The sequence below is a fragment of the Crocodylus siamensis genome, chromosome 3 (genome assembly GCF_052110815.1).
Source record: "Crocodylus siamensis isolate JL-2025a chromosome 3, ASM5211081v1, whole genome shotgun sequence".
NCBI classification, from domain to species: Eukaryota; Metazoa; Chordata; order Crocodylia; family Crocodylidae; genus Crocodylus; species Crocodylus siamensis.
This window is the reverse complement of record NC_143397.1, coordinates 259,320,198-259,334,166: the sequence shown is the minus strand read 5'-3', so window position 1 is coordinate 259,334,166 and position 13,969 is coordinate 259,320,198. Positions and strand designations below refer to the sequence as shown.

General features: G+C 57.9%; 2 protein-coding genes across 4 annotated transcripts in view; one reads left to right on the top strand and one right to left on the bottom strand.

The window, feature by feature from the left end:
• LOC149869728 (uncharacterized) overlaps positions 1-11,753 on the top strand; it is a 34,212-nt gene extending 22,459 nt beyond the window's left edge. Inside the window, exons 3-4 of the mRNA XM_090040796.1 lie at positions 4,424-4,696; positions 5,684-11,753. Of these exons, the coding sequence (XP_089896922.1) occupies positions 4,466-4,696; positions 5,684-5,806 (354 nt within the window). The 5' untranslated portion in view covers positions 4,424-4,465 and the 3' untranslated portion in view covers positions 5,807-11,753. The remainder of the gene's footprint in view (positions 1-4,423; positions 4,697-5,683) is intronic.
• Positions 1-13,969, bottom strand: part of ARHGAP39 (Rho GTPase activating protein 39) — a 188,047-nt gene that overhangs the window by 13,871 nt on the left and 160,207 nt on the right. For 2 of the 3 annotated variants that reach the window (XM_090040791.1, XM_090040793.1), the window contains 2 exons: positions 4,354-4,446; positions 360-433 (listed from right to left, as the gene is read on the bottom strand). In XM_090040791.1, the coding sequence (XP_089896917.1) occupies positions 360-433; positions 4,354-4,446 (167 nt within the window). The remainder of the gene's footprint in view (positions 1-359; positions 434-4,353; positions 4,447-13,969) is intronic. The other variant, XM_090040792.1, reaches the window with a different exon arrangement.

Below are 13,969 nucleotides of genomic sequence, written 5' to 3'. Positions count from 1 at the left end.
GCCGGCGAGGCTGGGCTCCTGACTTGGGAGCCGGAGAAGGGCCCCGCTTCTGCCAGCCCCTCCTTGCCGCTGCGACGGCTCCAGGCACCTCGCGTGTCACTGAGTGCGGGGAGTTGGGCTGTGCTAGGGGCTGTACAATGCTACAATGCCAGCCACCGCCCCAGTCTTTCCCAGCCAAAGGCCCCCAGCACGCACCAGCAGCACTCTGCCTCCTTCATCCCCCTGATGTGATGTGCCCCAGGCCCTCAGCCCTGGGGAGGCTGGGGGAGACTGCCCCACTCCCACCCAGGACCCGCTTCAGCCAGACGCTCGCTGAGAGCACCTGGCACGGAGCCGACGGCAGAGAAATGGGACGATACCTTCTTGGCGCCCGTCAAGGCTGCTTTCTGGAGCTTGTTGTAGCAGTACTTGGCGTACGTGCTTATCGCCACCCCTGCAAGAGAGAGCAGAGCAGAGCAGAGCGTCAGGCTGCGTGGTGGAGGGAGGCAGGGGGCCGGGGGTCCGGCCAGGAGGCTCCAGCCGGGCTTGGGGATCAGGCTTCAGAGCCGAGCGCACACAAAACCAGGCCCCACCGGGGTGCCCGGGCCGCTCCGGACCCTCCAGGCTGGCGTGTGGGGCTTCCCCCAGGATCGCACACGTGTGTCTGCACCTGGAGCTGGTGTCAGAGTCTGCCCGGGGGTGTTTGCTAGGACCGCTATGGCCTCGGCTGGTCTCTGAAAGGACCCCCCTAAAGCCAGCTCAGGGTGGGCGAATACTGGCTTCCCACACCAAGATCCCGACCTGCCCTGGTTCTCCGTGGCCCCGACTCAAGGAGCTGCACCCAGTTCCTCCTGCCGGGGAGACCCAGCACAACCTGCAGTCCCAGGCAGTGCAGGGTTTACTGGGGCACAAGCCGCCCGGCCAGAGGGGCGAAGGCGTCCCAGCTCGCACAGCCCAGCTCCCTGTCCAGCCTCTCCGGTCTCGGGGCCCCAACACTGCGGACCTCAGCCTCCTCCACTGTGCTCTTCCCCAGGTTATGCTTATCTCCTCCTCCCTCTGATGCCTCCTGGCCTCTCCTCCCAAGGACCAGGACTATTAAAGGATGTTGAAGACCCCTCTTGCCTTGTCCCACTGCAGCCAGGCCTGGCACCGAACCCTTCATTCCCTGTGCCTAGGTGAACGAGGGAAATAGGGGCACGTGACATTTCACAGCAATCCTAGACAAGGATCAGCCCCGTCCAAACCAGCCCAGACAAACCCCATGTCCGTCCTCTGAGCAACACAACACAGCCGCCCTTGCCCCCGCACCTGCCCCTGCCCCAGGGAAAGCAGGGGGCCGCGGCTGCCAACCTCCTGCTGCCATAAAGGGTGTTAATATCCGCAGAGGCCGTGCCCCCGCTGCAGAGGCAGGAAACCCCCCCGCCTGCCTGGACCAGTCTGAGCATGGCATAAAATTCCTTCCCAACCCCAAATTTCAACAGTGCGAATGCACGTAACACAGCAAGATTGCAGCAAACCTTGGAGTCATAGAAAATGAGAGCTGAAGGGACCTCAAGAGGCCACATTTAGTCCAACCCCCTGCTCCAAGCAGTACCAGCCCCAGCTACATCATCCCAGCCAGGGCTTTGTCTAGCTGGGTCTTCAAAATCTCCAAGGATGGAGAGTCCATCATAGCTGGTGCCCAGGCCAGCTCTGATCCCAGCTATCACTCCTGTAAGTGGACGTGGGTGTCAAAGTGCAATTCTGCTCCTCCTTGTCCAGGCTGTTGAGCAGCCAGGAATGCTCTGACCTCCAGGACACACATCTCCTGGCCCTGCATCCTGGAGCAAGGAGGATCCTTGCTCCAGACACAGCCGGCGTCCATCCCTGCTCCAGACGCAGCTCAGCTCCATCGCTGAGCTCAGGTGGAACATGTTATAATCCTCATTTGAATGGGAAAATGCAGAACAAGAAGCCATCTGCAGGCTAGGTGGTGTTAAGTCCTCCACTGGAGGGTAGGGCTAGGATTCAGACCTCGACACATTGGAGAAATCTCATGAGGTTCAACAAGGACAAGTGCAAAGTCCTGCACTGAGGAGGGAGCAGTCCCCTGCACCGGGGCAGGCGGGGGGACTGGCTGGGCAGCAGCTCTGCAGAAAAGGACCGGGGGGGGGCAGGGGACAAGAAGCTGAACAGGAGCCAGCAGTGCGCCCTTGGTGCCAAGCAGGCAACCGGCATCCTGGGCTGCATCGGGAGGAGCGTTGCCGGGAGATTGAGGGCAGCAATTTTTCCCCTCTATTCAGCACTGGGGAGGCCACATCTGGAGTCTTGTGTCCAGCTGTGGCCCCCACTACAGAAGGGATGTGGACACATCAGAGAGAGTCCAGTGGAGGGGAACGGAAACGATTGTGGGGCTGGGGGACAGGACTGGGGGGAGAGGCCGAGGGACCTGGGCTGATTGAGTCTGGAGAAGAGAAGACCAAGGGGGATTGAATAGCAGCCGTCACCTCCCTGCCGGGGGCTGCACAGAGGAGGGAGCTGGGCTGGTCTCCATGGGGGCAGACGACAGGACAAGGAGCAATGGGCTCACGCTGCAGCAAGGGAAGTGGAGGTTGGATATCAAGAAACACTTTCTCAGCAGGAAGGTGCTGAAGCACTGGAACAGGGTCCCCAGAGAGGTGGTGGGATCTCCATCCTTGGAGGTGTTTAAGACCTGGCTTAGCTGGGATGATGGAGTTGGGGGCTGGTCCTACTCTGAGCAGGGGGCTGGACTAGGCGTGACCTCCTGAGGTCCCTTCCAACCTCATTTTTATGATTCTGTGTGGTTTAAACAGGGACTGCGGTTCTTACTCCTTTACCTGGATTAGTTTTTGTGACCCCTTTGCTCTTGGGGCTTCTTTGCTTGTCTGCCCCCTCCCCGGGCCTTCCTGCTACCCAACCACTCGCTCCACTCGATGCTCTGCTCCGTGCCATCCTTTCACAGCATCCGAAGTGAACTTGTTTTCATGAAAGCCTGCGATCTCTCACTCTCTTATTTTGGGCTAGTCTAAAAAGGTGCCTATCAGCCCTGCTCCAATTGAGGTCTTAGCCACGGTTGCTGGGAGCTCTCGCAGTCGTGCAGTTGCCACAGAGAGGGTAGAGGATGCCATGTCCAGTCACTGATGGCATCTGCTGGGGATCTCACTAGCCTGTCCTGATGCTCAGTTCCAGCTGAGCTGGACCTGCCCCAAGCCCGGGGGGATTGCCCGCAGGCAGCCCCCCGCTCTGGCTGCTCCAAAGGCCCAGTCAGGGATCCAGATGGGGTGGCTGCCAGTGCTCCTAGATGCCCTGTCCCCTGCTGCCCCTTCTGCCCGCTGTACGGACCCCGCTGCCCTGAAGGCAGACCCAGACAGGGTGCTTGGGCAGCATCCTACAAGCCACCCCTCTGCAGATGGGACAGGAGGTGGGAGTCAGTCCCGCCTGGGAAGGCATGGGGGGCTCAGGGGAGCACAGCCTCCGGGCCAGAGGGCAGGTGACCCGGGCTGGCAAGACCTGTGGGTTGTGCAGGTGCAAGGCACAGAAGAAACAGGGGTGAGTCTCCCCCACTTAGCACGGGCAGGCGAACACAGAGACCCTCTCCCACTGAATCAGCCCCACTGCCCACTTGCTGGGGGCTCGGTGCAGCCGGCCCTCCCCGCGTCTCCCCTTTCAGGGACCTCCCTGAATTTTCCTGAAGCTCCAACCTCTGTTTCCACGTTTCCCTCATAGAGGCGGTAGGTCCCAGAGCCAGGCTGTGTGCGGCCAAGCCCAGCTCCCCCTTTCCTTGTCACTCAGGTCCTCCCCGTCAGAGCCACCCACCACCCTGCAAACAACAAGCAAACTCCTTCCTTTACCTAGCTCTGGCTAATTACCTTCCTCCCCACCCCCCTCACTTCCACACCTGCTAACGAGCCCACGAAACCCATCCTCCTCATTGCAACAGGTGCAGGGCTGAGATCTCTGCCCCAGCCGGGCCGTGAGAACCATCCCTACTTCGTAGTCCGTGGTGTGACTCCGCGCTGTGCCGGACCCCCCGGGGGGCCCTGCTGCTGCTGCTCACCCCTTTTCCATTCACTGCCCCCAGTGTAGCCCCCACCGCTGCCGTGAGAGCAGCCGCACCAAGCACAGGCCCCGTCTGCATTGGGATGAGTCCCGGATCGGCCGCCGTTGGGTCTACCCCGGTGCACGGAGCAGCCCAGGGCCTGGCTCTCTCCGTCTCATCCCGCGTGCAGACGCAGATGCAGACCCAGCGAGAGGTTAGGGGGACGAAGAGCCATGAGGAGGAGGAGGAGGGGGCGGGGGGAGAGTGGTGAAAGGCTGGAGAGAAGCAGGTGGCAGGTGACTAGAGCGGCAGCAGGAAGGCGAGGGGGACCCTACCATCGTGCTCCTCGATATAGGGCTTGGGTTTCTTTCTCAATTTGGATTTCTTCTTACTGTTCCTGTCCAGGAGCTCTTTAATGTGCTGGGTCACTGGGGAGCAAACACAACGATGAGGACAACAGAACGCAATGCAAACGAGAGCATGGCGGCGCGGGAGCCCCGGGGGCCAAGCCGGCGGCACGCGCAGGGTCCAGTGACCGGCCTGCGCATGGGCACGGGACGAGGAGACGTGGCTTGTCGGGCGTTCTCTTTAACCTGGGCCAACGGGACGCCAGCCAGGCCCCTCCGGTGCCTCAGGAAACCACCCCCTGGGATCTGCAGCCGTGGCAGGAGCCTAGCGGTGGGCGCTCGGGGCGAACGTTTCGGTCTGGGGCTCGGTTCCTCCTGCAGCATCACTTGTGTAGCCAGAGGCAGGGGGCTGCGCTAGGAGCCAGATCCTATTGTACCCATTGGGTGTCTACTGGACACAGGTGCCTGAGGCTGCCGGCAGACAAGGCAATTGCGCAGCTGGGGGCTGAGGAGTCTTATGCCTGATGTGCGTGGCAGGTCAGAGAGTTTGGGGATGGGGCATAAAATTCCTCATGCCCCACGTGGGCCATCGCCAGCTGCTGGCATGGGGGGAGCCCGGCATGGCCCGGCCTGCTCCTGCAGACGGCACTCGAGCTGCACGGGTAGTGGGGAGCTCCTGTCTGCCCAGCTGCTGCTCCTCTGGGCACTTTCACAGGTGCCTGGGTGTGCAGTTGGGAACTCCCAGCATCACACTTGCTTTTTAAAGGTCTGGGGTGCAGTGAGCCAGAGACCTGGGGAGATTTTCCCTGATGTCAGGCTCCTGGCACACCAATATGTCTCTGAGGATGGGGCACTGGATCCAGCACCCGGGACTGCCCCCTGCCCAGTCCCACTGAGCTGGGAGGGGGCAGCTGTGTCCCAGACCCCAGGGGCTGCCCCATGCCAGTTCCTGGCACTCAGCTGAATGCTGGGATCTGTCATGGCTCACCCCGACCCATCACACGTTCCATTGATGGTGCGATACAAACAAGCCACAGAGATGCTCTACGTTATATGTGGACCATCTTTGTGGCTTGTCTATGATATTACCATGCCATCAACTGGCTTTCTCATGTGGCAGAATGACTATTTATGGCATATCTCCCACCTGAATCATGCTCTAAAGGTAACAGGTGCCAGGGCCCTTAGTGCGAGTCTATTCTGTCACACTCAGGTCCTGGAAAATCCAGATGGTGGGAACACACTGTCACTTGACCCTTATGACTGAGTCATGCAAAGCAGCGAGGAGCCTATCCACCTTCTACGTTATCCCTTTCAGGGACTTGAGCGCGAGGACCAGAATCAGACGCTTTTCGGGTGGAACAAAACCCAGAGGGCCCTGTCAGCCCCGTCTCTCTGCTCTTCTTGCCCTAAACACCCAGGCCGTGCCCGCTACATGTAGTTAAACCTCTGCTGGGCCTGGTGCCACAACGCTTGGAGTCTGGGGTCTATTTCCGAGGCTTGACCTGTCCCTGCTGCGTGACTCCGGGTCCCTCTGCTCTGGCACCACTGGGGCTCTCTGCCTGCCGACGGTGCCCTGCCTAGGCTGAATCGCTGCGTTTATGGGGCACTTTTGAGAAAGCTGGGAGATCTACTGACAGTGATCACTGCTGACAGGCTTCCCTAACCACTCTGTACAGCAGGAAAGACTGAAACCGTAGGGGACCTGAGACTGGAAAAAAGCAACCATCCCATTTGGCATGGAGCTGAGTGACCAGCCCTTGCTGGAAAAGGCTGGAGGATTGTGAGTGACCCCATAAGGTGAAGGCCCTCGAGCTCACGTCTCCTCAGAAGGCCCCAGTGCCAGCGGGTTGGAAGCCAGGGCTCCCACCAACAAAAAATGACATGGGGAAAAGTAACACAAACCAAACTCAATAGGGGAACCAAACAAAATCATAAAGTGTGCGGTGGAATGGGGGGGGCAGCCGGTGCTCCTGGGGTCGGGGGGACAGAGGGGTGAGGCTGGACGCAGCCTTTTGGAGCTGGCCTGGCCACAACCTGAATCCAGCCAGGCGGCGAGACTGAAATGAGCTTCACATGCCCGCCTCAGGCAGGTGAGGGAGAGACAGCATGTGTGCATGTACAAGTGTGTGTTTGTGCACATGTGCATGAGTGTGTGATCCCATGGATGCGACAGCTGTGCAGATGTGTGTACTGTGTAGTCCAGCCTTCTGGCTGGGGCTCCTGCAGTACTGGGCACCCTCCAGCATACCCCGTTAATGCCCCACCATGGCATGAGAAAGATAATACAGTTCAACAGACTTCCCCACTGCCCCCCAAGAGCTCCCTGCGCCCAGCTGGTGCCCCACTGCCCCTGAGATCTTTAAACACGTTGTTCACGATGTCCCCAGGGGCACGACTCCCCCAGGTAGAGGCTGCCTCTCCAGGGGACTGGCCACGAGTGCCACAGTCTTGGCCCCCTTGATTGGCTCTGGGGCGCAGCCAGAAGCAGAGGTTACCCTCCTCGCCAGGCTTAGCCCAAGCTGCGGACAAAGACACTAATGCCGTGAGCACAGAGCTGGCAGGCAGGGCCTCCGCCCTGGCTCTGATGCCACCTCTCCGTGGCTTAGGGAAGGCCCTGTCCCTTTGAACCTCATTTTCCCCACCTGAGAAGTGGGAAGAATGATGGAAGGAGGGCAAAACCCTGGGCATGCCCCTGCTCTCTCTCCCTGAAGCTTGTGGGCATTTGGGGGCCCTGTGGCACTCTAGCACCCCATGGCAGGGGGATGTCTTGCCCAGGACTGTCTCAGACCCCCTTTGCCATGGTATTGGGCTGCCTTACCACCAGCAGCATGTCAGCCTGAGCTCTGCCAATGCCCCCTGCCCACCACAGACAGATGGATGAACAGGACAGGGCTTTGCCTGCTGCCGTGACGCCTGCTGGACAGCCCCAGGACTGACTCATTGGCATCTACTACCCAGGGCCAGAGGGTATGAAGACATACGTGGGAGGTGTCACGAGGCTCCCACCCACGGGTGACCCTTTTAGCCAGCACAAGAGCAACCCTGAGCCACCATGGAGCCAGGAGAAGACCGGGCCCTGGATCCCACAGGCTGTCCAGGCTGCACCCTGGCCAGACTGGCTGGCTGGAAGGATGCCTGTACGGACAGCACGACTGGGGCCTGGGCTATAGAAGCAGCAGGAAGACTGTAGCCAGGCCTCACTCATGCAGGCACCATGCACTGGCAGGGGGTGGAGAAGCGGACACATGACAGGTACCCAGGGGTATAGTTACTTCTCCTTTTCTCCAGGGAAACTTTACCCCAGAGTGGACTGGATTCACAGTGGTGTGAGGCCGAGTACTGGGAACCTGCTTCGCTTCTATCCCAGGGTAAAGGGAACTTCCCCCGGCATAAGTGTGTTGTGTGTCGGCACCGAGGGCAATAATACCACGAGGTGGCTGCAAGGTGCAGGTCGTGGAGGGATATTGCATGCGCTGAACTAGCCACCTGCGGGGTCTGCGTGCTGGGGGGACCTCTCAAATGCAGCCCTGCAGCTGTAGGACAGCGGCCCTCTGATCTGAGCCACGCACAAGCCAGGCAGGTCTGAAGCATCCCCTGTGCTCTGGCAGCCTGTCATCAATCCCCAAAGCCCTTTGCTGCCTAATGAGCTCAGGAAAGCTCGTGCCTAATGAACGGCTGCAATCAGGGACTTCCTAGGGAACCAGCCTCACAGCTTGGGAAGCAGGAATCCAGGGGGAAGCTGCACCAAATTCCCAACAAAGCAGTGGCTTAGTGCCAGCTGGGGCGAGAAACTCGGGCCACGAGCAGGACCAACTCTTCCCAGAACCCCTGTGTCTCTATCACGCAGTCCTTGTACTCATGGAAGACTGACCCAGGCCTTTCAGAGCCAGGAGTAAAAATCCCTAACTTGAGCAGACTCTAAAAACCATGGACGAAACGCAGACAATCGTTGGGGGGGTCCCTGCCAGTCACCCGCTCCCGCTGTAAACCCACATTGGGTTCATCTATTCCAACTGCTTCTCGCTTGTCTTGGGGCTACTTCTGCTAACTTCCCTCTCCATCATGGGCGGACTGACCTCTCTCCATCTATTTCCAGTTATAAAATGGAGTTAAACTAAAGTCACAGTGCTACTGCGACTTAGCTTGGGGTGTCTGCTTCGTTCCGACCCAAGGAAGAGCATTTTGTGCCTAAAAACTTGCCTAACATCCCTCCCACATCTACAACTGGCCCAACAGAAGATATTGTGACAAAGCCACCAAATGTTTAGATGCAGGAGTCGAGGTGGATGTTCTCCATCTGGACTATCTGCACTGAGAACAGTCGGGGAGGCGCTGAGGTCCCGGAGGGGAAGGGAGTTGGGAGTCCGAGGAGAGTGGTTGCTCTTTAAGGAAACAATCCTCCAGGCCCAAAGGGTGACAATCCCCATGCGGATCAAAGGGGGCAAGAGTGCTCAAAAGCCCCCATGGCTCACCAAAAGCATCCACGAATGCCTCAAAGCCAAAAAGGAGGCGCACACCTGAAGGAAGGGAGGGGCCATCCCCAGGGAGGACCAGACCTCAGCTGCTCGGGGCTGTGGCGGGCTGGTGAGGAAGGCCAAGGCGGAGATGGGACTGGGACGATCTTCCCGGATCAAGGACAGCAAGAAGTCCTTTTTTAAACACATGGGGGGCAAAAAGAAAGAACTGGGTAACGTGGGGCCCCTGCAAGACACACTAGGAAATGTGGTTGTCACACCAGACAACAAAGCTAACCTAGTTAACAATTTCTTTGCCTCCATTTTCCTGAGCAGGGACCGGATCAGCCCCCACCGGGCCCCCCTCAGGCCCCGGGGAGGCGCAGCCAGGCCCAGGGCCAGGGGGGATCTAGTCAGGGGATGTCTGGAGGGACTGGACGTGTTCAGATCAGCGGGTCCGGACGATCTCCACCCCCGAGCGCTGAGGGAATCGGCTGCGGTCGTTGCGGGACCCCGGCACGGCCGTACGAGCACTCGTGGGGCTCTGGTGTGGGGCCGGAGGACTGGAAGAGCCCAACGTGGTTCCCATCTTCAAAAAGGGGAGGAAGGAGGACCCGGGAATTATAGGCCAGTTAGTCTTACCTCGGTCCTGGGCAAGCTTTTTGAGAGAGTTATCCTGGCGTATGTCCCCGAGGGGCTGGGGGGAGATGATGCTCAGGGGTAACCAACACGGGTTCATTGTATTCAAGTCAGCCGGCCTGGACGATCTCCACCCTAGAGTTCTAAAGGAACTGGCCGAGGTCATTGCAGGACCCCTGGCACGGCTGTACGAGCACTCGTGGTGCTCTGGTGAGGTACCGGAGGACTGGAAGAGGGCCAACGTGGTCCCCATCTTCAAAAAAGGCAGGAGGGAGGACCCGGGAAACTATAAGCCGGTTAGTCTCACCTCGATCCTAGGCAAGCTGTTCGAGAAAATTATGCTGGCACACATCCAGGAGGGGCCAGCAGGAGACTGCATGCTTAGGGGCAACCAACACGGGTTCATCAGTGGCAGGTCCTGTCAGACCAACCTGGTGGCCTTCTGTGATCAGGCTACCAGATCATTAGACGCAGGGGGAGCAGTGGACATCGTCTTCCTGGACTTCCGGAAGGCTTTTGACACTGTCTCTCCCCCCGTTCTCATTAAGAAACTGGGGGCTGTGGCGTAGACACCCCCACAGTCAGACGTGTCACCAACTGGCGGGAGGGCCGCACCCAGAGAGCGGTGGTGGACAGTCATGTTCGACCCGGAGGCGTGTGGGCAGTGGGGTCCCCCAGGGCTCGGTCCTCAGGCCCACACTGCTCAACATCTTCATCAGCGACTTGGACGAGGGGATAAAAAGCACCTGCTCAAATTTGCAGACCACACTAAGATGTGGGGGGCTGTGGGCACACTAGAAGGGAGGAACAGGCTACAATCAGACCTAGACAGGTTACAGGGGTGGGCGGACGAGAACAGGATGGGATTCAACACCGACAAGTGCAAGGTGCTGCACCTGGGGAGAAACAACCAGCACCATGCCTACAGGCTGGGGAACTCCCTTCTCATCGGGGCAGAGGCGGAAAAGGATCTTGGAGTCATCCCTGATGCCAAGATGAACATGGGCCGGCAGTGTGGGGACGCGGTCAGGAAGGCCAACCGCACCTTGTCCTGCATCCACAGATGCATCTCGAACAGGTCCAGGGGGGTGATCCTCCCCCTCTATGCGGCACTGGTCAGGCCGCAGCGGGAGGACTGCGTCCAGTTCTGGGCGCCGCACTGCAGGAGGGATGTGGTCAGCATGGAGAGGGGCCGGAGGAGGCCACTCGCATGGTCGGGGCAGCAGGGCAGGCCCTGCGAGGAGGGGCGATGGGACTGTCATATTGAATGTAATAGTTTGAATGCTTGTACCCGTTAGCCAGTTTAGAAAAAAGGCAAGGTTCATCTTCTTATCTAGGCCATTGCTTGTTTCTGTGAACATGTTGAATGTCTTGATTCTGAATTTTATCTCTAGAGGCCTTTAACAAAGTTAACTTAAAAGTGACCCTTGGCAAACACTCCGAGATCGAAACCTAGGGACTTTTGGAAGGGGGTTGGCAAGAAGTCACTGCGGTGGTGTGGAAAATTTCCCAAAGAAGACCCAGTAAAGGAATCTGTTGCGTACAAGATCTGAGCCCAATTTGGGAGTAGTGACAGGTTTGGGTAGGAGGGGCCCAAGATGGCAACTCACCCAATAAAAATTGTAACCTACAGTCCCAATTTGGATGTAACCTCACTTGCAGGACACTGAAGGAAGAATAGCAAGTGCAGCCAGATCAGACTTATCACCTGAACCCCCCTCGCCATGAACAAGAGCTCCCGTTCACGCTGAAGCCGCGGAGGGCCCGAGTGGGACCGAAGGAAGGGGGCCTGTTCCCACTGCTGAGACCAACCCTAACACCATCACTAAAGAATGAAAGTATCCTTGGGGATTCTGTTTCTAGGAATTCGAGGACTGTAAGTATATCATGAGATATAACCTTTACTTGTAATTGTAGTTGTTTTTGTAATACTAATTCTTATAGCATTGTTTGGGAAGGATTTCTTAAAGCTAAGCAATGTTATATGTGTAGCAAGGAATTTTAAAATAAAATTGTGTTGTATGTATTAAGTGTGCAATCATTGTGAAATTGTGCAATCAACCAGATACTCCCCCAGCCAGGCGCATCAAACAAATCAGTAAATTGTGTGGGATCTTTCTCTATTCCCTGACCCACTAGAGACAGGGACCTGAACCTGTTCAGCCTCCACAAGAGAAGGCTGAGGGGGGATCTGGTGGTCGCCTACAAACTTGCCAAAGGGGACCTGCAGGCATTGGGGGAGTCCCTGTTCCCCCGAGCACCGCCAGGAGTGACCAGGAATAGCGGTCACAAGCTGGCAGGGGGAGATTCAGACTTGACATCAGGAGGCGCGACTTCACGGTCAGAGCGGCTAGGAGCTGGGACCAATTTCCAAGGGAAGTGGTGCTGGCTCCTACCCTGGGGGGCTTCAAGAAGAGGCTGGATGCCTACCTGGCTGGTGTCATTTGAGCCCAGTTTTTCTCCTGCCCAGGCAGGGGGTCGGACTTGAAGATCTACAAGGTCCCTCTGACCCCACTTCTGTGATTCTATGACCTGCACCCACAGAAGCCCTTGGTGGGGCGTGGAGGATGTTTGCTGGTTGTAGGGCCACTTATGGTTCTGGACTGACTCATGGATTTGGACTCGATTTGGCTGATTTGGCTTGGAACACGAAAAATTTCTTTAAAAATAACAAAAAAAATCTTTCCGAGGGCAGACAACATGGCAATGGAGGCTGTCCTGCCGCTATTCCCGCAGTCTCAGCTTCCTTCCTCCAGAGACAAAGCCCCTCTCTGCTGGCCAGCTGGCCCTAGCCCATGCCTCAGGGCCCACGTGTGGGGGCCAGGCCCTGGACAGCTGGGCCGGACACACAGGGCTGCTTGTTCCCTGCAGCTCAGCTCCTTCCCTGGGTGGGGAGGGTGAGATCGTGGTCTCTGGCTCGTGTTGCGTGCCTGGCCTAGCCAATAGCACACGGGGCAGGGACCTCATGCCCAAGGCCTGGGGTAGAGGTCTGCCGGGCCAGCTCCAGGGCATGGGTCCCTCTGGGACCAGCTGAGCATGATCCATTGTAGACAGGCCACCCTGCCCTTCTCCCCGTGCCTGCCTGGCCCCTGAGCCCCAGCCCCAGAGCCTGCCTCCACAGGCAAAGGGAATCTAGGCCTGGCATTCTGGGGGCTTCCAAGGGGCCAAATTCCCAAAGCCACTAACGATCAGGAGCAAAAACAAATCAGAGGGAAAATGTTTCATAGTTTCATAGTTTCTAGGGTCGGAAGGGACTTGAGCAGATCATCCAGTCCGACCCCCTGCCATGGCAGGAAAGAGTACTGGGGTCAAACGACTCCAGCAAGATGTGCATCCAACCTCCTCTTAAACACCCCCAGGGTAGGGGCCAGCACCACTTCTCTTGGAAGTTGGTTCCAGACCTTAGCCGCCCTGACCACGAAGTCGCGCCTCCTGATATCTAACCTAATGTGAATAAAGACCCTTCTGGAGTGAGAGAGGAAGTGTGCGACAGGGTGCTCAGTGCATCTGTCCCTTTAAGAGGAGAAGAGGCTGCCTGAGAAGCAGCCTACAGGTGTGGCAAGGGGGCCAATAAGAATCACCAGACCAGAAGGGGCGGAGCTTGAAGCATATAAGCCTGGGCCCTGAGCGGGTCAGGCAGTCCAGCCCTGAGAGCCACAGGGAGAGGAGCTTCTGGGTCACATCTGAGCTAGGGAGAAGCCTCTGAGTGCGACCCTTCAGCCAATCTGCAATCCATCTGACTGTGGAGGCATCAGTGCCACAGTCGCCCAATTTTTTAAATGAGGATGGGGTGGGAGACGGTGTCAAAGGCCTTGCTGAAGTCCAGAAAGACTACGTCCACGGCGACACCTGCATACAAGTCTTTTGTGACCTGATCATAAAAGGCAATCAGGTTGGTCTGACATGACCTGCCCCTAATGAAACCGTGCTGGTTGCCCTTAAGCATCATCCCGGAGGCCGGCCCATTGCAGATGCGCTCCTTGAGGATCTTCTCAAAGAGTTTCTCAAGGATTGAGGTAAGACTGACGGGCCTATAGTTGCCCGGGTCCTCCCTCCTCCCTTTTTTAAAGATGGGGACCACGTTGGCTATCTTCCAATCATTTGGCACCTGGCCCGAGCACCACGAGCGCTCGTAAAGCTGTGCCAAGGGTCCTGCAATAACCCCAGCTAGCTCCCCCAACACCCTGGGGTGGAGAGCATCTGGACCCACTGACTTGAACACGTCCAGCCCCTCCAGAAGCTCTCTGACCCGGTCCTCCCCAACCTGAGGTCTGGAGGTGTTCCCCTTGAGTCTGTCTTGCATCGCAGTGGGGAAGTCCCGGTCCCTGCCCAAGAAAACGGAGGTGAAGAATTGGTTAAAGAGGTCTGCTTTCTCCTCTGGCGCAACCACCAGATTGCCCAGAGGATCTTGCAGGGGCCCCATGTTTCCTGGTGCTTTCTTCATCCTCCCTATATATTTGCAAAAGGACTTTTTGTTATCTTTGATTTTGGACGCAAGTCCTAGCTCT